Here is a 24,574-nt window from a genome sequence, read left to right on the forward strand (position 1 = left end):
TACTACAGGTCCCTCTCTCCTCTCTGTCTAGTGATGCAGTGTGGTAAAGGGAAGTCGTGTTACTACAGGTTCCTCTCTCCTCTCTGTCTAGTGATGCAGTGTGGTAAAGGGAAGTCGTGTTACTACAGGTCCCTCTCTCCTCTCTGTCTAGTGATGCAGTGTGGTAAAGGGAAGTCGTGTTACTACAGGTCCCTCTCTCCTCTCTGTCTAGTGATGCAGTGTGGTAAAGGGAAGTCGTGTTACTACAGGTCCCTCTCTCCTCTCTGTCTAGTGATGCAGTGTGGTAAAGGGAAGTCGTGTTACTACAGGTTCCTCTCCTCTCTGTCTAGTGATGCAGTGTGGTAAAGGGAAGTCGTGTTACTCCTCTCTCCTCTCTGTCTAGTGATGCAGTGTGGTAAAGGGAAGTCGTGTTACTACAGGTCCCTCTCTCCTCTCTGTCTAGTGATGCAGTGTGGTAAAGGGAAGTCGTGTTACTACAGGTTCCTCTCTCCTCTCTGTCTAGTGATGCAGTGTGGTAAAGGGAAGTCGTGTTACTACAGGTTCCTCTCTCCTCTCTGTCTAGTGATGCAGTGTGGTAAAGGGAAGTCGTGTTACTACAGGTTCCCTCTCCTCTCTGTCTAGTGATGCAGTGTGGTAAAGGGAAGTCGTGTTACTACAGGTCCCTCTCTCCTCTCTGTCTAGTGATGCAGTGTGGTAAAGGGAAGTCGTGTTACTACAGGTTCCTCTCTCCTCTCTGTCTAGTGATGCAGTATGGTAAAGGGAAGTCGTGTTACTACAGGTTCCTCTCTCCTCTCTGTCTAGTGATGCAGTGTGGTAAAGGGAAGTCGTGTTACTACAGGTTCCTCTCTCCTCTCTGTCTAGTGATGCAGTGTGGTAAAGGGAAGTCGTGTTACTACAGGTTCCTCTCTCCTCTCTGTCTAGTGATGCAGTGTGGTAAAGGGAAGTCGTGTTACTCCTCTCTCCTCTCTGTCTAGTGATGCAGTGTGGTAAAGGGAAGTCGTGTTACTACAGGTTCCTCTCTGTCTAGTGATGCAGTGTGGTAAAGGGAAGTCGTGTTACTCCTCTCTCCTCTCTGTCTAGTGATGCAGTATGGTAAAGGGAAGTCGTGTTACTCCTCTCTCCTCTCTGTCTAGTGATGCAGTGTGGTAAAGGGAAGTCGTGTTACTACAGGTCCCTCTCTCCTCTCTGTCTAGTGATGCAGTGTGGTAAAGGGAAGTCGTGTTACTACAGGTTCCTCTCTCCTCTCTGTCTAGTGATGCAGTGTGGTAAAGGGAAGTCGTGTTACTACAGGTTCCTCTCTCCTCTCTGTCTAGTGATGCAGTGTGGTAAAGGGAAGTCGTGTTACTACAGGTCCCTCTCTCCTCTCTGTCTAGTGATGCAGTGTGGTAAAGGGAAGTCGTGTTACTACAGGTTCCTCTCCTCTCTGTCTAGTGATGCAGTGTGGTAAAGGGAAGTCGTGTTACTCCTCTCTCCTCTCTGTCTAGTGATGCAGTGTGGTAAAGGGAAGTCGTGTTACTACAGGTCCTCTCTCCTCTCTGTCTAGTGATGCAGTGTGGTAAAGGGAAGTCGTGTTACTACAGGTCCCTCTCTCCTCTCTGTCTAGTGATGCAGTGTGGTAAAGGGAAGTCGTGTTACTACAGGTCCTCTCTCCTCTCTGTCTAGTGATGCAGTGTGGTAAAGGGAAGTCGTGTTACTACAGGTCCCTCTCTCCTCTCTGTCTAGTGATGCAGTGTGGTAAAGGGAAGTCGTGTTACTACAGGTTCCTCTCCTCTCTGTCTAGTGATGCAGTATGGTAAAGGGAAGTCGTGTTACTACAGGTCCCTCTCTCCTCTCTGTCTAGTGATGCAGTGTGGTAAAGGGAAGTCGTGTTACTACAGGTCCCTCTCTCCTCTCTGTCTAGTGATGCAGTGTGGTAAAGGGAAGTCGTGTTACTACAGGTCCCTCTCTCCTCTCTGTCTAGTGATGCAGGTTTCCTCTCTCCTCTCTGTCTAGTGATGCAGTGTGGTAAAGGGAAGTCGTGTTACTACAGGTTCCTCTCCTCTCTGTCTAGTGATGCAGTGTGGTAAAGGGAAGTCGTGTTACTACAGGTTCCTCTCTCCTCTCTGTCTAGTGATGCAGTATGGTAAAGGGAAGTCGTGTTACTACAGGTTCCCTCTCTCCTCTCTGTCTAGTGATGCAGTGTGGTAAAGGGAAGTCGTGTTACTACAGGTCCCTCTCTCCTCTCTGTCTAGTGATGCAGTGTGGTAAAGGGAAGTCGTGTTACTACAGGTTCCTCTCCTCTCTGTCTAGTGATGCAGTGTGGTAAAGGGAAGTCGTGTTACTACAGGTTCCTCTCCTCTCTGTCTAGTGATGCAGTATGGTAAAGGGAAGTCGTGTTACTACAGGTCCCTCTCTCCTCTCTGTCTAGTGATGCAGTGTGGTAAAGGGAAGTCGTGTTACTACAGGTCCCTCTCTCCTCTCTGTCTAGTGATGCAGTGTGGTAAAGGGAAGTCGTGTTACTACAGGTCCCTCTCTCCTCTCTGTCTAGTGATGCAGTGTGGTAAAGGGAAGTCGTGTTACTACAGGTCCCTCTCTCCTCTCTGTCTAGTGATGCAGTGTGGTAAAGGGAAGTCGTGTTACTACAGGTTCCTCTCTCCTCTCTGTCTAGTGATGCAGTGTGGTAAAGGGAAGTCGTGTTACTACAGGTCCCTCTCTCCTCTCTGTCTAGTGATGCAGTGTGGTAAAGGGAAGTCGTGTTACTACAGGTCCCTCTCTCCTCTCTGTCTAGTGATGCAGTGTGGTAAAGGGAAGTCGTGTTACTACAGGTTCCCTCTCTCCTCTCTGTCTAGTGATGCAGTGTGGTAAAGGGAAGTCGTGTTACTACAGGTTCCTCTCTGTCTAGTGATGCAGTGTGGTAAAGGGAAGTCGTGTTACTACAGGTTCCTCTCTCCTCTCTGTCTAGTGATGCAGTGTGGTAAAGGGAATGCAGGTCCCTCTCTCCTCTCTGTCTAGTGATGCAGTGGTAAAGGGAAGTCGTGTTACTACAGGTCCTCTCTCCTCTCTGTCTAGTGATGCAGTGTGGTAAAGGGAAGTCGTGTTACTACAGGTCCTCTCTCCTCTCTGTCTAGTGATGCAGTGTGGTAAAGGGAAGTCAGGTCCTCTCTCCTCTCTGTGTTACTACAGGTCCCTCTCTCCTCTCTGTCTAGTGATGCAGTGTGGTAAAGGGAAGTCGTGTTACTACAGGTCCTCTCTCCTCTCTGTCTAGTGATGCAGTGTGGTAAAGGGAAGTCGTGTTACTACAGGTTCCTCTCTCCTCTCTGTCTAGTGATGCAGTGTGGTAAAGGGAAGTCGTGTTACTACAGGTCCCTCTCTCCTCTCTGTCTAGTGATGCAGTGTGGTAAAGGGAAGTCGTGTTACTACAGGTCCCTCTCTCCTCTCTGTCTAGTGATGCAGTGTGGTAAAGGGAAGTCGTGTTACTACAGGTCCCTCTCTCCTCTCTGTCTAGTGATGCAGTGTGGTAAAGGGAAGTCGTGTTACTACAGGTCCCTCTCTCCTCTCTGTCTAGTGATGCAGTGTGGTAAAGGGAAGTCGTGTTACTACAGGTCCCCTCTCCTCTCTGTCTAGTGATGCAGTGTGGTAAAGGGAAGTCGTGTTACTACAGGTCCCTCTCTCCTCTCTGTCTAGTGATGCAGTGTGGTAAAGGGAAGTCGTGTTACTACAGGTCCCTCTCTCCTCTCTGTCTAGTGATGCAGTGTGGTAAAGGGAAGTCGTGTTACTACAGGTCCCTCTCTCCTCTCTGTCTAGTGATGCAGTATGGTAAAGGGAAGTCGTGTTACTACAGGTCCTCTCTCCTCTCTGTCTAGTGATGCAGTATGGTAAAGGGAAGTCGTGTTACTCCTCTCTCCTCTCTGTCTAGTGATGCAGTGTGGTAAAGGGAAGTCGTGTTACTACAGGTCTCTCTCCTCTCTGTCTAGTGATGCAGTGTGGTAAAGGGAAGTCGTGTTACTACAGGTCCCTATCTCCTACATGTCTCGTGATGAAGTGTGGTATAGGGAAGTCGTGTTACTACAGGTTCCTCTCCCCTCTCTGTCTAGTGTTGCAGTGTGGTAAAGGGAAGTCGTGTTACTCCAGGTTCCTATCTCCTCTATGTCTAGTGATGCAGTGTGGTAAAGGGAAGTCGTGTTACTACAGGTTCCCTCTCCTCTCTGTCTAGTGATGCAGTGGTGAGGTTCCTCTCTCCTCTCTGTCTAGTGATGCAGTGTGGTAAAGGGAAGTCGTGTTACTACAGGTCCTCTCTCCTCTCTGTCTAGTGATGCAGTGTGGTAAAGGGAAGTCGTGTTACTACAGGTTCCTCTCCTCTCTGTCTAGTGATGCAGTGTGGTAAAGGGAAGTCGTGTTACTACAGGTTCCTCTCCTCTCTGTCTAGTGATGCAGTATGGTAAAGGGAAGTCGTGTTACTACAGGTTCCTCTCCTCTCTGTCTAGTGATGCAGTGTGGTAAAGGGAAGTCGTGTTACTACAGGTCCCTCTCTCCTCTCTGTCTAGTGATGCAGTGTGGTAAAGGGAAGTCGTGTTACTACAGGTTCCTCTCTCCTCTCTGTCTAGTGATGCAGTGTGGTAAAGGGAAGTCGTGTTACTACAGGTTCCTCTCTCCTCTCTGTCTAGTGATGCAGTATGGTAAAGGGAAGTCGTGTTACTACAGGTTCCTCTCTCCTCTCTGTCTAGTGATGCAGTGTGGTAAAGGGAAGTCGTGTTACTACAGGTCCTCTCTCCTCTCTGTCTAGTGATGCAGTGTGGTAAAGGGAAGTCGTGTTACTACAGGTTCCTCTCTCCTCTCTGTCTAGTGATGCAGTGTGGTAAAGGGAAGTCGTGTTACTACAGGTCCCTCTCTCCTCTCTGTCTAGTGATGCAGTGTGGTAAAGGGAAGTCGTGTTACTACAGGTCCCTCTCTCCTCTCTGTCTAGTGATGCAGTGTGGTAAAGGGAAGTCGTGTTACTACAGGTTCCTCTCCTCTCTGTCTAGTGATGCAGTGTGGTAAAGGGAAGTCGTGTTACTACAGGTTCCTCTCTCCTCTCTGTCTAGTGATGCAGTGTGGTAAAGGGAAGTCGTGTTACTACAGGTTCCTCTCTCCTCTCTGTCTAGTGATGCAGTGTGGTAAAGGGAAGTCGTGTTACTACAGGTCCCTCTCTCCTCTCTGTCTAGTGATGCAGTGTGGTAAAGGGAAGTCGTGTTACTACAGGTTCCTCTCCTCTCTGTCTAGTGATGCAGTGTGGTAAAGGGAAGTCGTGTTACTACAGGTTCCTCTCTCCTCTCTGTCTAGTGATGCAGTGTGGTAAAGGGAAGTCGTGTTACTACAGGTTCCTCTCCTCTCTGTCTAGTGATGCAGTGTGGTAAAGGGAAGTCGTGTTACTACAGGTCCTCTCTCCTCTCTGTCTAGTGATGCAGTGTGGTAACTACAGGTTCTCTCTCCTCTCTGTCTGGTGATGGTAAAGGGAAGTCGTGTTACTACAGGTCCTCTCTCCTCTCTGTCTAGTGATGCAGTGTGGTAAAGGGAAGTCGTGTTACTACAGGTCCTCTCTCCTCTCTGTCTAGTGATGCAGTATGGTAAAGGGAAGGTCCCTCCTCTCCTCTCTGTCTAGTGATGCAGTGTGGTAAAGGGAAGTCGTGTTACTACAGGTCCCTCTCTCCTCTCTGTCTAGTGATGCAGTGTGGTAAAGGGAAGTCGTGTTACTACAGGTTCCTCTCTCCTCTCTGTCTAGTGATGCAGTGTGGTAAAGGGAAGTCGTGTTACTACAGGTTCCTCTCTCCTCTCTGTCTAGTGATGCAGTGTGGTAAAGGGAAGTCGTGTTACTACAGGTCCCTCTCTCCTCTCTGTCTAGTGATGCAGTGTGGTAAAGGGAAGTCGTGTTACTACAGGTCCCTCTCTCCTCTCTGTCTAGTGATGCAGTGTGGTAAAGGGAAGTCGTGTTACTACAGGTTCCTCTCCTCTCTGTCTAGTGATGCAGTATGGTAAAGGGAAGTCGTGTTACTACAGGTTCCTCTCTCCTCTCTGTCTAGTGATGCAGTGTGGTAAAGGGAAGTCGTGTTACTACAGGTCCTCTCTCCTCTCTGTCTAGTGATGCAGTGTGGTAAAGGGAAGTCGTGTTACTCCTCTCTCCTCTCTGTCTAGTGATGCAGTGTGGTAAAGGGAAGTCGTGTTACTACAGGTTCCTCTCCTCTCTGTCTAGTGATGCAGTGTGGTAAAGGGAAGTCGTGTTACTACAGGTCCCTCTCTCCTCTCTGTCTAGTGATGCAGTGTGGTAAAGGGAAGTCGTGTTACTACAGGTCCCTCTCTCCTCTCTGTCTAGTGATGCAGTGTGGTAAAGGGAAGTCGTGTTACTACAGGTTCCTCTCTCCTCTCTGTCTAGTGATGCAGTGTGGTAAAGGGAAGTCGTGTTACTACAGGTTCCTCTCTCCTCTCTGTCTAGTGATGCAGTGTGGTAAAGGGAAGTCGTGTTACTACAGGTTCCTCTCCTCTCTGTCTAGTGATGCAGTGTGGTAAAGGGAAGTCGTGTTACTACAGGTCCCTCTCTCCTCTCTGTCTAGTGATGCAGTGTGGTAAAGGGAAGTCGTGTTACTACAGGTCCTCTCTCCTCTCTGTCTAGTGATGCAGTGTGGTAAAGGGAAGTCGTGTTACTACAGGTTCCTCTCTCCTCTCTGTCTAGTGATGCAGTGTGGTAAAGGGAAGTCGTGTTACTACAGGTCCCTCTCTCCTCTCTGTCTAGTGATGCAGTGTGGTAAAGGGAAGTCGTGTTACTACAGGTTCCTCTCTCCTCTCTGTCTAGTGATGCAGTGTGGTAAAGGGAAGTCGTGTTACTACAGGTCCCTCTCTCCTCTCTGTCTAGTGATGCAGTGTGGTAAAGGGAAGTCGTGTTACTACAGGTCCCTCTCTCCTCTCTGTCTAGTGATGCAGTGTGGTAAAGGGAAGTCGTGTTACTACAGGTTCCTCTCTCCTCTCTGTCTAGTGATGCAGTGTGGTAAAGGGAAGTCGTGTTACTACAGGTTCCTCTCTCCTCTCTGTCTAGTGATGCAGTGTGGTAAAGGGAAGTCGTGTTACTACAGGTCCTCCTCTCCTCTCTGTCTAGTGATGCAGTGTGGTAAAGGGAAGTCGTGTTACTACAGGTCCTCTCTCCTCTCTGTCTAGTGATGCAGTGTGGTAAAGGGAAGTCGTGTTACTACAGGTCCCTCTCTCCTCTCTGTCTAGTGATGCAGTGTGGTAAAGGGAAGTCGTGTTACTACAGGGTCCCTCTCTGTCTAGTGATGCAGTGTGGTAAAGGGAAGTCGTGTTACTACAGGGTCCTCTCTCCTCTCTGTCTAGTGATGCAGTGTGGTAAAGGGAAGTCGTGTTACTACAGGTTCCTCTCTCCTCTCTGTCTAGTGATGCAGTGTGGTAAAGGGAAGTCGTGTTACTCCTCTCTCCTCTCTGTCTAGTGATGCAGTGTGGTAAAGGGAAGTCGTGTTACTACAGGTCCCTCTCTCCTCTCTGTCTAGTGATGCAGTGTGGTAAAGGGAAGTCGTGTTACTACAGGTCCCTCTCTCCTCTCTGTCTAGTGATGCAGTGTGGTAAAGGGAAGTCGTGTTACTACAGGTTCCTCTCTCCTCTCTGTCTAGTGATGCAGTGTGGTAAAGGGAAGTCGTGTTACTACAGGTCCCTCTCTCCTCTCTGTCTAGTGATGCAGTGTGGTAAAGGGAAGTCGTGTTACTACAGGTCCCTCTCTCCTCTCTGTCTAGTGATGCAGTGTGGTAAAGGGAAGTCGTGTTACTACAGGTCCTCTCTCCTCTCTGTCTAGTGATGCAGTGTGGTAAAGGGAAGTCGTGTTACTACAGGTTCCTCTCTCCTCTCTGTCTAGTGATGCAGTGGTAAAGGGAAGTCGTGTTACTACAGGTCCCTCTCTCCTCTCTGTCTAGTGATGCAGTGTGGTAAAGGGAAGTCGTGTTACTGACAGGTCCTCTCTCCTCTCTGTCTAGTGATGCAGTGTGGTAAAGGGAAGTCGTGTTACTACAGGTTCCTCTCTCCTCTCTGTCTAGTGATGCAGTGTGGTAAAGGGAAGTCGTGTTACTACAGGTCCCTCTCTCCTCTCTGTCTAGTGATGCAGTGTGGTAAAGGGAAGTCGTGTTACTACAGGTCCCTCTCTCCTCTCTGTCTAGTGATGCAGTGTGGTAAAGGGAAGTCGTGTTACTACAGGTCCCTCTCTCCTCTCTGTCTAGTGATGCAGTGTGGTAAAGGGAAGTCGTGTTACTACAGGTTCCTCTCCTCTCTGTCTAGTGATGCAGTGTGGTAAAGGGAAGTCGTGTTACTACAGGTCCTCTCTCCTCTCTGTCTAGTGATGCAGTGTGGTAAAGGGAAGTCGTGTTACTCCTCTCTCCTCTCTGTCTAGTGATGCAGTGTGGTAAAGGGAAGTCGTGTTACTACAGGTTCCTCTCTCCTCTCTGTCTAGTGATGCAGTGTGGTAAGGGAAGTCGTGTTACTACCCTCTCCTCTCTGTCTAGTGATGCAGTGTGGTAAAGGGAAGTCGTGTTACTACAGGTCCTCTCTCCTCTCTGTCTAGTGATGCAGTGTGGTAAAGGGAAGTCGTGTTACTACAGGTCCCTCTCTCCTCTCTGTCTAGTGATGCAGTGTGGTAAAGGGAAGTCGTGTTACTACAGGTCCCTCTCTCCTCTCTGTCTAGTGATGCAGTGTGGTAAAGGGAAGTCGTGTTACTACAGGTCCCTCTCTCCTCTCTGTCTAGTGATGCAGTGTGGTAAAGGGAAGTGTGTACAGGTTCCTCTCTCCTCTCTGTCTAGTGATGCAGTGTGGTAAAGGGAAGTCGTGTTACTACAGGTTCCTCTCTCCTCTCTGTCTAGTGATGCAGTGTGGTAAAGGGAAGTCGTGTTACTACAGGTTCCTCTCTCCTCTCTGTCTAGTGATGCAGTGTGGTAAAGGGAAGTCGTGTTACTACAGGTCCCTCTCCTCTCTGTCTAGTGATGCAGTGTGGTAAAGGGAAGTCGTGTTACTACAGGTTCCTCTCTCCTCTCTGTCTAGTGATGCAGTGTGGTAAAGGGAAGTCGTGTTACTACAGGTCCCTCTCCTCTCTGTCTAGTGATGCAGTGTGGTAAAGGGAAGTCGTGTTACTACAGGTCCCTCTCTCCTCTCTGTCTAGTGATGCAGTGTGGTAAAGGGAAGTCGTGTTACTACAGGTTCCTCTCTCCTCTCTGTCTAGTGATGCAGTGTGGTAAAGGGAAGTCGTGTTACTACAGGTCCTCTCTCCTCTCTGTCTAGTGATGCAGTGTGGTAAAGGGAAGTCGTGTTACTACAGGTCCCTCTCTCCTCTCTGTCTAGTGATGCAGTGTGGTAAAGGGAAGTCGTGTTACTACAGGTTCCTCTCTCCTCTCTGTCTAGTGATGCAGTGTGGTAAAGGGAAGTCGTGTTACTCCTCTCTCCTCTCTGTCTAGTGATGCAGTGTGGTAAAGGGAAGTCGTGTTACTACAGGTCCCTCTCTCCTCTCTGTCTAGTGATGCAGTGTGGTAAAGGGAAGTCGTGTTACTACAGGTCCCTCTCTCCTCTCTGTCTAGTGATGCAGTGTGGTAAAGGGAAGTCGTGTTACTCCTCTCTCCTCTCTGTCTAGTGATGCAGTGTGGTAAAGGGAAGTCGTGTTACTACAGGTTCCTCTCTCCTCTCTGTCTAGTGATGCAGTGTGGTAAAGGGAAGTCGTGTTACTACAGGTCCCTCTCCTCTCTGTCTAGTGATGCAGTGTGGTAAAGGGAAGTCGTGTTACTACAGGTCCCTCTCCTCTCTGTCTAGTGATGCAGTGTGGTAAAGGGAAGTCGTGTTACTACAGGTTCCTCTCTCCTCTCTGTCTAGTGATGCAGTGTGGTAAAGGGAAGTCGTGTTACTACAGGTCCCTCTCTCCTCTCTGTCTAGTGATGCAGTGTGGTAAAGGGAAGTCGTGTTACTACAGGTCCCTCTCTCCTCTCTGTCTAGTGATGCAGTGTGGTAAAGGGAAGTCGTGTTACTACAGGTTCCTCTCTCCTCTCTGTCTACAGGTTCCTCTCTCCTCTCTGTCTAGTGATGCAGTGTGGTAAAGGGAAGTCGTGTTACTACAGGTTCCTCTCTCCTCTCTGTCTAGTGATGCAGTGTGGTAAAGGGAAGTCGTGTTACTACAGGTTCCTCTCTCCTCTCTGTCTAGTGATGCAGTGTGGTAAAGGGAAGTCGTGTTACTACAGGTTCCTCTCTCCTCTCTGTCTAGTGATGCAGTGTGGTAAAGGGAAGTCGTGTTACTACAGGTTCCTCTCTCCTCTCTGTCTAGTGATGCAGTGTGGTAAAGGGAAGTCGTGTTACTACAGGTCCCTCTCTCCTCTCTGTCTAGTGATGCAGTGTGGTAAAGGGAAGTCGTGTTACTACAGGTCCCTCTCTCCTCTCTGTCTAGTGATGCAGTGTGGTAAAGGGAAGTCGTGTTACTACAGGTCCCTCTCCTCTCTGTCTAGTGATGCAGTGTGGTAAAGGGAAGTCGTGTTACTACAGGTTCCTCTCCTCTCTGTCTAGTGATGCAGTGTGGTAAAGGGAAGTCGTGTTACTACAGGTTCCTCTCTCCTCTCTGTCTAGTGATGCAGTGTGGTAAAGGGAAGTCGTGTTACTACAGGTCCCTCTCCTCTCTGTCTAGTGATGCAGTGTGGTAAAGGGAAGTCGTGTTACTACAGGTCCTCTCTCCTCTCTGTCTAGTGATGCAGTGTGGTAAAGGGAAGTCGTGTTACTACAGGTTCCTCTCTCCTCTCTGTCTAGTGATGCAGTGTGGTAAAGGGAAGTCGTGTTACTACAGGTTCCTCTCTCCTCTCTGTCTAGTGATGCAGTGTGGTAAAGGGAAGTCGTGTTACTACAGGTCCCTCTCTCCTCTCTGTCTAGTGATGCAGTATGGTAAAGGGAAGTCGTGTTACTACAGGTCCCTCTCTCCTCTCTGTCTAGTGATGCAGTGTGGTAAAGGGTGTGGTAGTCGTGTTACTACAGGTCCCTCTCTCCTCTCTGTCTAGTGATGCAGTGTGGTAAAGGGAAGTCGTGTTACTACAGGTCCCTCTCTCCTCTCTGTCTAGTGATGCAGTGTGGTAAAGGGAAGTCGTGTTACTACAGGTTCCTCTCTGTCTAGTGATGCAGTGTGGTAAAGGGAAGTCGTGTTACTACAGGTCCCTCTCTGTCTAGTGATGCAGTGTGGTAAAGGGAAGTCGTGTTACTACAGGTTCCTCTCTGTCTAGTGATGCAGTGTGGTAAAGGGAAGTCGTGTTACTACAGGTCCCTCTCTCCTCTCTGTCTAGTGATGCAGTGTGGTAAAGGGAAGTCGTGTTACTACAGGTTCCTCTCTCCTCTCTGTCTAGTGATGCAGTGTGGTAAAGGGAAGTCGTGTTACTACAGGTCCCTCTCTCCTCTCTGTCTAGTGATGCAGTGTGGTAAAGGGAAGTCGTGTTACTCCTCTCTCCTCTCTGTCTAGTGATGCAGTGTGGTAAAGGGAAGTCGTGTTACTACAGGTTCCCTCTCCTCTCTGTCTAGTGATGCAGTGTGGTAAAGGGAAGTCGTGTTACTACAGGTTCCCTCTCTCCTCTCTGTCTAGTGATGCAGTGTGGTAAAGGGAAGTCGTGTTACTACAGGTTCCTCTCCTCTCTGTCTAGTGATGCAGTGTGGTAAAGGGAAGTCGTGTTACTACAGGTTCCTCTCTCCTCTCTGTCTAGTGATGCAGTGTGGTAAAGGGAAGTCGTGTTACTACAGGTTCCTCTCCTCTCTGTCTAGTGATGCAGTGTGGTAAAGGGAAGTCGTGTTACTCCTCTCTCCTCTCTGTCTAGTGATGCAGTGTGGTAAAGGGAAGTCGTGTTACTACAGGTCCTCTCTCCTCTCTGTCTAGTGATGCAGTGTGGTAAAGGGAAGTCGTGTTACTACAGGTTCCTCTCCTCTCTGTCTAGTGATGCAGTGTGGTAAAGGGAAGTCGTGTTACTACAGGTTCCTCTCTCCTCTCTGTCTAGTGATGCAGTGTGGTAAAGGGAAGTCGTGTTACTACAGGTTCCTCTCTCCTCTCTGTCTAGTGATGCAGTGTGGTAAAGGGAAGTCGTGTTACTACAGGTTCCTCTCTCCTCTCTGTCTAGTGATGCAGTGTGGTAAAGGGAAGTCGTGTTACTCCTCTCTCCTCTCTGTCTAGTGATGCAGTGTGGTAAAGGGAAGTCGTGTTACTACAGGTTCCTCTCTCCTCTCTGTCTAGTGATGCAGTGTGGTAAAGGGAAGTCGTGTTACTACAGGTTCCTCTCCTCTCTGTCTAGTGATGCAGTGTGGTAAAGGGAAGTCGTGTTACTACAGGTCCCTCTCTCCTCTCTGTCTAGTGATGCAGTGTGGTAAAGGGAAGTCGTGTTACTACAGGTCCCTCTCTCCTCTCTGTCTAGTGATGCAGTGTGGTAAAGGGAAGTCGTGTTACTACAGGTCCCTCTCTCCTCTCTGTCTAGTGATGCAGTGTGGTAAAGGGAAGTCGTGTTACTACAGGTTCCTCTCTCCTCTCTGTCTAGTGATGCAGTGTGGTAAAGGGAAGTCGTGTTACTCCTCTCTCCTCTCTGTCTAGTGATGCAGTGTGGTAAAGGGAAGTCGTGTTACTACAGGTTCCTCTCTCCTCTCTGTCTAGTGATGCAGTGTGGTAAAGGGAAGTCGTGTTACTCCTTTCTCCTCTCTGTCTAGTGATGCAGTGTGGTAAAGGGAAGTCGTGTTACTACAGGTTCCTCTCCTCTCTGTCTAGTGATGCAGTGTGGTAAAGGGAAGTCGTGTTACTACAGGTCCTCTCTCCTCTCTGTCTAGTGATGCAGTATGGTAAAGGGAAGTCGTGTTACTACAGGTTCCTCTCTCCTCTCTGTCTAGTGATGCAGTGTGGTAAAGGGAAGTCGTGTTACTACAGGTTCCTCTCTCCTCTCTGTCTAGTGATGCAGTGTGGTAAAGGGAAGTCGTGTTACTACAGGTTCCTCTCTCCTCTCTGTCTAGTGATGCAGTGTGGTAAAGGGAAGTCGTGTTACTACAGGTCCTCTCTCCTCTCTGTCTAGTGATGCAGTGTGGTAAAGGGAAGTCGTGTTACTACAGGTTCCTCTCTCCTCTCTGTCTAGTGATGCAGTGTGGTAAAGGGAAGTCGTGTTACTACAGGTCCTCTCTCCTCTCTGTCTAGTGATGCAGTGTGGTAAAGGGAAGTCGTGTTACTACAGGTCCCTCTCTCCTCTCTGTCTAGTGATGCAGTGTGGTAAAGGGAAGTCGTGTTACTACAGGTCCCTCTCTCCTCTCTGTCTAGTGATGCAGTGTGGTAAAGGGAAGTCGTGTTACTACAGGTTCCTCTCTCCTCTCTGTCTAGTGATGCAGTGTGGTAAAGGGAAGTCGTGTTACTCCTCTCTCCTCTCTGTCTAGTGATGCAGTGTGGTAAAGGGAAGTCGTGTTACTACAGGTTCCTCTCCTCTCTGTCTAGTGATGCAGTGTGGTAAAGGGAAGTCGTGTTACTACAGGTTCCTCTCTCCTCTCTGTCTAGTGATGCAGTGTGGTAAAGGGAAGTCGTGTTACTACAGGTCCTCTCTCCTCTCTGTCTAGTGATGCAGTGTGGTAAAGGGAAGTCGTGTTACTACAGGTCCTCTCTCCTCTCTGTCTAGTGATGCAGTGTGGTAAAGGGAAGTCGTGTTACTACAGGTTCCTCTCTCCTCTCTGTCTAGTGATGCAGTGTGGTAAAGGGAAGTCGTGTTACTACAGGTCCCTCTCTCCTCTCTGTCTAGTGATGCAGTGTGGTAAAGGGAAGTCGTGTTACTACAGGTTCCTCTCTCCTCTCTGTCTAGTGATGCAGTGTGGTAAAGGGAAGTCGTGTTACTACAGGTCCCTCTCTCCTCTCTGTCTAGTGATGCAGTGTGGTAAAGGGAAGTCGTGTTACTACAGGTCCCTCTCTCCTCTCTGTCTAGTGATGCAGTGTGGTAAAGGGAAGTCGTGTTACTACAGGTTCCTCTCTCCTCTCTGTCTAGTGATGCAGTGTGGTAAAGGGAAGTCGTGTTACTACAGGTCCCTCTCTCCTCTCTGTCTAGTGATGCAGTGTGGTAAAGGGAAGTCGTGTTACTCCTCTCTCCTCTCTGTCTAGTGATGCAGTGTGGTAAAGGGAAGTCGTGTTACTCCTCTCCTCTCTGTCTAGTGATGCAGTGTGGTAAAGGGAAGTCGTGTTACTCCTCTCTCCTCTCTGTCTAGTGATGCAGTGTGGTAAAGGGAAGTCGTGTTACTACAGGTTCCTCTCCTCTCTGTCTAGTGATGCAGTGTGGTAAAGGGAAGTCGTGTTACTACAGGTTCCTCTCTCCTCTCTGTCTAGTGATGCAGTGTGGTAAAGGGAAGTCGTGTTACTCCTCTCTCCTCTCTGTCTAGTGATGCAGTGTGGTAAAGGGAAGTCGTGTTACTACAGGTTCCTCTCCTCTCTGTCTAGTGATGCAGTGTGGTAAAGGGAAGTCGTGTTACTACAGGTTCCTCTCTCCTCTCTGTCTAGTGATGCAGTATGGTAAAGGGAAGTCGTGTTACTCCTCTCTCCTCTCTGTCTAGTGATGCAGTATGGTAAAGGGAAGTCGTGTTACTCCTCTCTCCTCTCTGTCTAGTGATGCAGTGTGGTAAAGGGAAGTCGTGTTACTACAGGTTCCTCTCCTCTCTGTCTAGTGATGCAGTGTGGTAAAGGGAAGTCGTGTTACTACAGGTCCCTCTCTCCTCTCTGTCTAGTGATGCAGTGTGGTAAAGGGAAGTCGTGTTACTACAGGTTCCTCTCTCCTCTCTGTCTAGTGATGCAGTGTGGTAAAGGGAAGTCGTGTTACTACAGGTTCCTCTCTCCTCTCTGTCTAGTGATGCAGTGTGGTAAAGGGAAGTCGTGTTACTACAGGTCCCTCTCTCCTCTCTGTCTAGTGATGCAGTGTGGTAAAGGGAAGTCGTGTTACTACAGGTCCTCTCTCCTCTCTGTCTAGTGATGCAGTGTGGTAAAGGGAAGTCGTGTTACTACAGGTTCCTCTCTCCTCTCTGTCTAGTGATGCAGTGTGGTAAAGGGAAGTCGTGTTACTACAGGTTCCTCTCTCCTCTCTGTCTAGTGATGCAGTGTGGTAAAGGGAAGTCGTGTTACTACAGGTCCCTCTCTCCTCTCTGTCTAGTGATGCAGTGTGGTAAAGGGAAGTCGTGTTACTACAGGTCCCTCCTCTCTGTCTAGTGATGCTGGTCTAGTGATGCAGTGATGGTAAAGGGAAGTCGTGTTACTACAGGTCCTCTCTCCTCTCTGTCTAGTGATGCAGTGTGGTAAAGGGAAGTCGTGTTACTACAGGTTCCTCTCTCCTCCTCTCTGTCTAGTGATGCAGTGTGGTAAAGGGAAGTCGTGTTACTACAGGTCCTCTCTCCTCTCTGTCTAGTGATGCAGTGTGGTAAAGGGAAGTCGTGTTACTACAGGTTCCTCTCCTCTCTGTCTAGTGATGCAGTGTGGTAAAGGGAAGTCGTGTTGTCTGACAGGTTCCTCTCCTCTCTGTCTAGTGATGCAGTGTGGTAAAGGGAAGTCGTGTTACTACAGGTTCCTCTCCTCTCTGTCTAGTGATGCAGTGTGGTAAAGGGAAGTCGTGTTACTACAGGTCCCTCTCTCCTCTCTGTCTAGTGATGCAGTGTGGTAAAGGGAAGTCGTGTTACTACAGGTTCCTCTCTCCTCTCTGTCTAGTGATGCAGTGTGGTAAGGGGAAGTCGTGTTACTACAGGTTCCTCTCCTCTCTGTCTAGTGATGCAGTGTGGTAAAGGGAAGTCGTGTTACTACAGGTCCTCTCTCCTCTCTGTCTAGTGATGCAGTGTGGTAAAGGGAAGTCGTGTTACTACAGGTCCCTCTCTCCTCTCTGTCTAGTGATGCAGTGTGTAAAGGGAAGTCGTGTTACTACAGGTTCCTCTCCTCTCTGTCTAGTGATGCAGTGTGGTAAAGGGAAGTCGTGTTACTACAGGTTCCTCTCTCCTCTCTGTCTAGTGATGCAGTGTGGTAAAGGGAAGTCGTGTTACTACAGGTTCCTCTCTCCTCTCTGTCTAGTGATGCAGTGTGGTAAAGGGAAGTCGTGTTACTACAGGTTCCTCTCTCCTCTCTGTCTAGTGATGCAGTGTGGTAAAGGGAAGTCGTGTTACTACAGGTTCCTCTCTCCTCTCTGTCTAGTGATGCAGTGTGGTAAAGGGAAGTCGTGTTACTACAGGTTCCTCTCTCCTCTCTGTCTAGTGATGCAGTGTGGTAAAGGGAAGTCGTGTTACTCCTCTCTCCTCTCTGTCTAGTGATGCAGTGTGGTAAAGGGAAGTCGTGTTACTACAGGGTCCTCTCTCCTCTCTGTCTAGTGATGCAGTGTGGTAAAGGGAAGTCGTGTTACTACAGGTTCCTCTCTCCTCTCTGTCTAGTGATGCAGTGTGGTAAAGGGAAGTCGTGTTACTACAGGTTCCTCTCTCCTCTCTGTCTAGTGATGCAGTGTGGTAAAGGGAAGTCGTGTTACTACAGGTTCCTCTCTCCTCTCTGTCTAGTGATGCAGTGTGGTAAAGGGAAGTCGTGTTACTCCTCTCTCCTCTCTGTCTAGTGATGCAGTGTGGTAAAGGGAAGTCGTGTTACTACAGGTCCCTCTCTCCTCTCTGTCTAGTGATGCAGTGTGGTAAAGGGAAGTCGTGTTACTACAGGTTCCTCTCTCCTCTCTGTCTAGTGATGCAGTGTGGTAAAGGGAAGTCGTGTTACTACAGGTTCCTCTCCTCTCTGTCTAGTGATGCAGTATGGTAAAGGGAAGTCGTGTTACTACAGGTCCCTCCTCTCCTCTCTGTCTAGTGATGCAGTGTGGTAAAGGGAAGTCGTGTTACTACAGGTCCTCTCTCCTCTCTGTCTAGTGATGCAGTGTGGTAAAGGGAAGTCGTGTTACTACAGGTTCCTCTCTCCTCTCTGTCTAGTGATGCAGTGTGGTAAAGGGAAGTCGTGTTACTACAGGTTCCTCTCTCCTCTCTGTCTAGTGATGCAGTGTGGTAAAGGGAAGTCGTGTTACTACAGGTTCTCTCTCCTCTCTGTCTAGTGATGCAGTGTGGTAAAGGGAAGTCGTGTTACTACAGGTTCCTCTCTCCTCTCTGTCTAGTGATGCAGTGTGGTAAAGGGAAGTCGTGTTACTACAGGTCCCTCTCTCCTCTCTGTCTAGTGATGCAGTGTGGTAAAGGGAAGTCGTGTTACTACAGGTTCCTCTCTCCTCTCTGTCTAGTGATGCAGTGTGGTAAAGGGAAGTCGTGTTACTACAGGTTCCTCTCCTCTCTGTCTAGTGATGCAGTGTGGTAAAGGGAAGTCGTGTTACTACAGGTTCCTCTCTGTCTAGTGATGCAGTGTGGTAAAGGGAAGTCGTGTTACTACAGGTTCCTCTCCTCTCTGTCTAGTGATGCAGTGTGGTAAAGGGAAGTCGTGTTACTACAGGTCCTCTCTCCTCTCTGTCTAGTGATGCAGTGTGGTAAAGGGAAGTCGTGTTACTACAGGTTCCTCTCTCCTCTCTGTCTAGTGATGCAGTGTGGTAAAGGGAAGTCGTGTTACTACAGGTTCCTCTCCTCTCTGTCTAGTGATGCAGTGTGGTAAAGGGAAGTCGTGTTACTACAGGTCCCTCTCTCCTCTCTGTCTAGTGATGCAGTGTGGTAAAGGGAAGTCGTGTTACTACAGGTTCCTCTCCTCTCTGTCTAGTGATGCAGTGTGGTAAAGGGAAGTCGTGTTACTACAGGTTCCTCTCCTCTCTGTCTAGTGATGCAGTGTGGTAAAGGGAAGTCGTGTTACTACAGGTTCCCTCTCCTCTCTGTCTAGTGATGCAGTGTGGTAAAGGGAAGTCGTGTTACTACAGGTTCCTCTCCTCTCTGTCTAGTGATGCAGTGTGGTAAAGGGAAGTCGTGTTACTACAGGTCCCTCTCTCCTCTCTGTCTAGTGATGCAGTGTGGTAAAGGGAAGTCGTGTTACTACAGGTTCCTCTCTCCTCTCTGTCTAGTGATGCAGTGTGGTAAAGGGAAGTCGTGTTACTACAGGTTCCCTCTCTCCTCTCTGTCTAGTGATGCAGTGTGGTAAAGGGAAGTCGTGTTACTCCTCTCTCCTCTCTGTCTAGTGATGCAGTGTGGTAAAGGGAAGTCGTGTTACTACAGGTCCCTCTCTCCTCTCTGTCTAGTGATGCAGTGTGGTAAAGGGAAGTCGTGTTACTACAGGTTCCTCTCTCCTCTCTGTCTAGTGATGCAGTGTGGTAAAGGGAAGTCGTGTTACTACAGGTCCCTCTCTCCTCTCTGTCTAGTGATGCAGTGTGGTAAAGGGAAGTCGTGTTACTACAGGTTCCTCTCTCCTCTCTGTCTAGTGATGCAGTGTGGTAAAGGGAAGTCGTGTTACTACAGGTTCCTCTCCTCTCTGTCTAGTGATGCAGTGTGGTAAAGGGAAGTCGTGTTACTACAGGTCCTCTCTCCTCTCTGTCTAGTGATGCAGTGTGGTAAAGGGAAGTCGTGTTACTACAGGTTCCTCTCTCCTCTCTGTCTAGTGATGCAGTGTGGTAAAGGGAAGTAGTGTTACTACAGGTCCCTCTCTCCTCTCTGTCTAGTGATGCAGTGTGGTAAAGGGAAGTCGTGTTACTACAGGTTCCTCTCTCCTCTCTGTCTAGTGATGCAGTGTGGTAAAGGGAAGTCGTGTTACTACAGGTCCTCTCTCCTCTCTGTCTAGTGATGCAGTGTGGTAAAGGGAAGTCGTGTTACTACAGGTTCCTCTCTCCTCTCTGTCTAGTGATGCAGTGTGGTAAAGGGAAGTCGTGTTACTCCTCTCTCCTCTCTGTCTAGTGATGCAGTGTGGTAAAGGGAAGTCGTGTTACTACAGGTCCCTCTCTCCTCTCTGTCTAGTGATGCAGTGTGGTAAAGGGAAGTCGTGTTACTACAGGTTCCTCTCTCCTCTCTGTCTAGTGATGCAGTGTGGTAAAGGGAAGTCGTGTTACTACAGGTCCCTCTCTCCTCTCTGTCTAGTGATGCAGTGTGGTAAAGGGAAGTCGTGTTACTACAGGTTCCTCTCTCCTCTCTGTCTAGTGATGCAGTGTGGTAAAGGGAAGTCGTGTTACTACAGGTCCCTCTCTCCTCTCTGTCTAGTGATGCAGTGTGGTAAAGGGAAGTCGTGTTACTACAGGTTCCTCTCTCCTCTCTGTCTAGTGATGCAGTGTGGTAAAGGGAAGTCGTGTTACTCCTCTCTCCTCTCTGTCTAGTGATGCAGTGTGGTAAAGGGAAGTCGTGTTACTACAGGTCCCTCTCTCCTCTCTGTCTAGTGATGCAGTGTGGTAAAGGGAAGTCGTGTTACTACAGGTTCCTCTCTCCTCTCTGTCTAGTGATGCAGTGTGGTAAAGGGAAGTCGTGTTACTACAGGTTCCTCTCTCCTCTCTGTCTAGTGATGCAGTATGGTAAAGGGAAGTCGTGTTACTACAGGTTCCTGACCAAAGGTCAGCAGTGGATCTGGCTCCAGACTCGTCACTACATCACCTATCACCAGTGGAACTCCAGGCCTGAGTTCATCGTCTGCACGCACACCGTGGTCAGGTAGGGAGGACATGTTATGGTAATGTTTACCTTCTTATGGGCAGGCGGGACCTCATCTCACTGTCCAATCAGAAAAGATCTGTTTAACTTCTAATGGGCAGGCGGGACCTCATCTCACTGTCCAATCAGAAAAGATCTGTTTAACTTCTAATGGGCAGGCGGGACCTCATCTCACTGTCCAATCAGAAAACATCTGTTTAACTTCTTATGGGCAGGCGGGACCTCATCTCACTGTCCAATCAGAAAACATCTGTTTAACTTCTTATGGGCAGGCGGGACCTCATCTCACTGTCCAATCAGAAAAGATCTGTTTAACTTCTAATGGGCAGGCGGGACCTCATCTCACTGTCCAATCAGAAAAGATCTGTTTAACTTCTAATGGGCAGGCGGGACCTCATCTCACTGTCCAATCAGAAAACATCTGTTTAACTTCTTATGGGCAGGCGGGACCTCATCTCACTGTCCAATCAGAAAACATCTGTTTAACTTCTAATGGGCAGGCGGGACCTCATCTCACTGTCCAATCAGAAAAGATCTGTTTAACTTCGTATGGGCAGGCGGGACCTCATCTCACTGTCCAATCAGAAAACATCTGTTTAACTTTTATGGGCAGGCGGGACCTCATCTCACTGTCCAATCAGAAAAGATCTGTTTAACTTCTAATGGGCAGGCGGGACCTCATCTCACTGTCCAATCAGAAAAGATCTGTTTAACTTCTAATGGGCAGGCGGGACGGTAAACGTCAGACGAAGGTCGAAAGCCAACGACCAACAGGCACACCTCATCTCACTGTCCAATCAGAAAAGATCGTCCCACCTGGCCAACATCCGGTGAAATTGGGGAGCGCCGTAATTCAAACTACAGAATTATAAATATTTAACTTTCATAAAATCACAAGTGTAAATATATCAAAATAAACAGCTTAACCTTCTTGTTAGTCCAGCCGCTGTGTCAGATTTCAAAAAGGCTTTACGGCGAAAGCAGACCACGCGATTATCTGAGGACAGCGCCCCGCTTACAAAACCATGAAAAACATGTTTCAACCAGGCAGGTGCGACACGAAGGTCAGAAATAGCGATATAAAAAATGCCTTTGATGATCTTCTTCTGTTGGCACTCCAAAGGGTCCCAGTTACATCACAAATGGTCCTTTTGTTAGATAAAGTCCTTCTTTATATCCATAAAAACTCAGTTTAGCTGGCGCGCTTCAGTCAGTAATCCACCGGTTTCCCTCCTTCAAAATGCATACAAAATTAATCCCAAATGTTACCCATAAACTTATCCAAACAAGTCAAACAACGTTTATAATCAAACTTCAGGTACCTAATATGTAAATAAACGATAAAATTTAAGACTTTACCCTGAAAAATAAACAAAGAACGCGCTCTCATTCACGAGCTTGGAAACACTACAGCCAAAATGGGAGCCACCTAGAAAAACTACAATTTCTGGCTCATTTTTCCAAAAACCAGCCTGAATCTCTTTCTAAAGACTGTTGACATCTAGTGGAAGCCCTAGGAACTGCACTCTGGGAGGACTTCGCCTTATAATAAAAGTGACAGCCATTGAAAATAGTGGTAGGCTGACATTAGTGGTAGGCTGACATTAGTGGTAGGCTGACATTAGTGGTAGGCTGAATTAGTGGTAGGCTGACATTAGTGGTAGGCTGACATTAGTGGTAGGCTGAATTAGTGGTAGGCTGACATTAGTGGTAGGCTGACATTAGTGGTAGGCTGACATTAGTGGTAGGCTGACATTAGCGGTAGGCTGACATTAGTGGTAGGCTGAATTAGTGGTAGGCTGACATTAGTGGTAGGCTGACATTAGTGGTAGGCTGACATTAGCGGTAGGCTGACATTAGCGGTAGGCTGACATTAGTGGTAGGCTGACATTAGTGGTAGGCTGAATTAGCGGTAGGCTGAATGAGCGGTAGGCTGACATTAGCGGTAGGCTGAATTAGTGGTAGGCTGCATTAGTGGTAGGCTGACATTAGTGGTAGGCTGACATTAGTGGTAGGCTGACATTAGTGGTAGGCTGACATTATTTGAACAGTTTTAGAAACTTTAGAGTGTTTTGTATCCAAATCTACCAATGATATGCATATCCTAGCTTCTGGGCCTGAGTAACAGGCAGTTTACTTTGGGCACGCTTTTCACCCGGACGTGAAGACACTGCCCCCTACCCAAGAGAGGTTAAACAACGACCGACAGATTTGACACAACTCATCTCACTGTCCAATCAGAAAAGATGATTAGTCATGTCACTGTCCAGCGTCCAATGAGATATTCTGTCTGTCTGTTCACCCGGACGTGAAGACACTGCCCCCTACCCATGAGAGGTTAAAACCTATTTGTTTAAATTTGCATATAGGTCTCCACACACACTGTCGTCAGGTAAGATTGGACTACACGGTTGATAATCTATATATTTAGAAAATATAGATGATCATTTATTGTAAATTCTTTAAGGCATAACATATTTGATTTAAAATGAACAACAGAATAAATCCTTCCAATTTGTATAAAGGACTAGAAAATGGAAACATAATTCTGACTATCAATGGAAAAAATAATTATATTGTGAGGGACGGTTTTGTTCTGTCTCTCTGTGTAGCTATGGAGAGGTGACTTGTTCTCTGTGTAACTATGGAGAGATGACTTGTTCTGTTCTCTGTGTAGCTATGGAGAGGTGACTTGTTCTGTTCTCTGTGTAGCTATGGAGATGTGACTTGTTCTGTTCTCTGTGTAACTATGGAGAGGTGACTTGTTCTGTTCTCTGTGTAGCTATGGAGAGGTGACTTGTTCTGTTCTCTGTGTAACTATGGAGAGGTGACTTGTTCTGTTCTCTGTGTAGCTATGGAGAGGTGACTTGTTCTGTTCTCTGTGTAACTATGGAGAGGTGACTTGTTCTGTTCTCTGTGTAACTATGGAGAGGTGACTTGTTCTGTTCTCTGTGTAGCTATGGAGAGGTGACTTGTTCTGTTCTCTGTGTAACTATGGAGAGGTGACTTGTTCTGTTCTCTGTGTAACTATGGAGAGGTGACTTGTTCTGTTCTCTGTGTAGCTATGGAGAGGTGACTTGTTCTGTTCTCTGTGTAGCTATGGAGAGGTGACTTGTTCTGTTCTCTGTGTAGCTATGGAGAGGTGACTTGTTCTGTTCTCTGTGTAGCTATGGAGAGGTGACTTGTTCTGTTCTCTGTGTAACTATGGAGAGGTGACTTGTTCTGTTCTCTGTGTAGCTATGGAGAGGTGACTTGTTCTCTGTGTAACTATGGAGAGGTGACTTGTTCTGTCTCTCTGTGTAGCTATGGAGAGATGACTTGTTCTGTTCTCTGTGTAACTATGGAGAGGTGACTTGTTCTGTCTCTCTGTGTAGCTATGGAGAGGTGACTTGTTCTGTTCTCTGTGTAACTATGGAGAGGTGACTTGTTCTGTTCTCTGTGTAGCTATGGAGAGGTGACTTGTTCTCTGTGTAACTATGGAGAGGTGACTTGTTCTGTCTCTCTGTGTAGCTATGGAGAGATGACTTGTTCTGTTCTCTGTGTAACTATGGAGAGGTGACTTGTTCTGTCTCTCTGTGTAGCTATGGAGAGGTGACTTGTTCTGTTCTCTGTGTAACTATGGAGAGGTGACTTGTTCTGTCTCTCTGTGTAACTATGGAGAGGTGACTTGTTCTGTTCTCTGTGTAACTATGGAGAGGTGACTTGTTCTCTCTGTAACTATGGAGAGGTGACTTGTTCTCTGTGTAGCTATGGAGAGGTGACTTGTTCTCTGTGTAGCTATGGAGAGGTGACTTGTTCTCTGTGTAACTATGGAGAGGTGACTTGTTCTGTTCTCTGTGTAACTATGGAGAGGTGACTTGTTCTGTTCTCTGTGTAACTATGGAGAGGTGACTTGTTCTGTTCTCTGTGTAGCTATGGAGAGGTGACTTGTTCTGTTCTCTGTGTAACTATGGAGAGGTGACTTGTTCTGTTCTCTGTGTAACTATGGAGAGGTGACTTGTTCTGTTCTCTGTGTAGCTATGGAGAGGTGACTTGTTCTGTTCTCTGTGTAGCTATGGAGAGGTGACTTGTTCTGTTCTCTGTGTAACTATGGAGAGGTGACTTGTTCTGTTCTCTGTGTAACTATGGAGAGGTGACTTGTTCTGTTCTCTGTGTAACTATGGAGAGGTGACTTGTTCTGTTCTCTGTGTAGCTATGGAGAGGTGACTTGTTCTGTTCTCTGTGTAACTATGGAGAGGTGACTTGTTCTGTTCTCTGTGTAACTATGGAGAGGTGACTTGTTCTGTTCTCTGTGTAACTATGGAGAGGTGACTTGTTCTGTTCTCTGTGTAGCTATGGAGAGGTGACTTGTTCTGTTCTCTGTGTAACTATGGAGAGGTGACTTGTTCTGTTCTCTGTGTAACTATGGAGAGGTGACTTGTTCTGTTCTCTGTGTAGCTATGGAGAGGTGACTTGTTCTGTTCTCTGTGTAGCTACGCGGAGGTGAGGGCAGAGCAGCGTAGAGAGCTGGGTATCATTGAAGAGCCCCCCCCTGAGGTAACTGTGGACAAGGTGAGATGAGATCACCATATTGATGTGCATTTTCCCTCTTTCATATTAATGTAACTATGACTGTCTAAGTGATATCTGTTATTAATGTAACTATGACTGTCTAAGTGATATCTGTTATTAATATAACTATGACTGTCTAAGTGATATCTATCTGTTATTAATGTAACTATGACTGTCTAAGTGATATCTGTTATTAATGTAACTATGACTGTCTAAGTGATATCTATCTGTTATTAATATAACTATGACTGTCTAAGTGATATCTATCTGTTATTAATATAACTAGGACTGTCTAAGTGATATCTGTTATTAATGTAACTATGACTGTCTCAGTGATATCTGTTATTAATGTAACTATGACTGTCTAAGTGATATCTGTTATTAATGTAACTATGACTGTCTAAGTGATATCTGTTATTAATATAACTAGGACTGTCTTGATATGTTATTAACTAATGACTGTCTA

General features: G+C 47.6%; 1 protein-coding gene and 1 long non-coding RNA gene across 4 annotated transcripts in view; one reads left to right on the forward strand and one right to left on the reverse strand.

Annotated features, from left to right (window-relative positions):
* The window catches only part of LOC118383006 (circadian locomoter output cycles protein kaput-like), a 62,609-nt gene that overhangs the window by 22,217 nt on the left and 15,818 nt on the right, over positions 1–24,574 (forward strand). The window contains exons 12-13 of the mRNA XM_052508192.1: positions 19,410–19,557; positions 24,030–24,108. Coding sequence (XP_052364152.1) covers positions 19,410–19,557; positions 24,030–24,108 — 227 coding nt within the window. The remainder of the gene's footprint in view (positions 1–19,409; positions 19,558–24,029; positions 24,109–24,574) is intronic.
* On the reverse strand, positions 19,615–20,278 carry LOC127923953 (uncharacterized). Of its 3 annotated transcripts, XR_008116300.1 has the most exons (5): positions 20,178–20,278; positions 20,065–20,121; positions 19,951–20,007; positions 19,780–19,836; positions 19,615–19,665 (listed from the first exon to the last, which is right to left on the reverse strand). It is a non-coding gene; the product is annotated as an uncharacterized LOC127923953 (long non-coding RNA). The 3 variants fall into 3 exon arrangements; XR_008116298.1 differs by having other exon boundaries at positions 19,621–19,836; XR_008116299.1 differs by having other exon boundaries at positions 19,621–19,836; positions 20,235–20,269.

Source organism: Oncorhynchus keta, unplaced genomic scaffold (assembly GCF_023373465.1).
Source record: "Oncorhynchus keta strain PuntledgeMale-10-30-2019 unplaced genomic scaffold, Oket_V2 Un_contig_3378_pilon_pilon, whole genome shotgun sequence".
Classification (NCBI taxonomy): domain Eukaryota; kingdom Metazoa; phylum Chordata; class Actinopteri; order Salmoniformes; family Salmonidae; genus Oncorhynchus; species Oncorhynchus keta.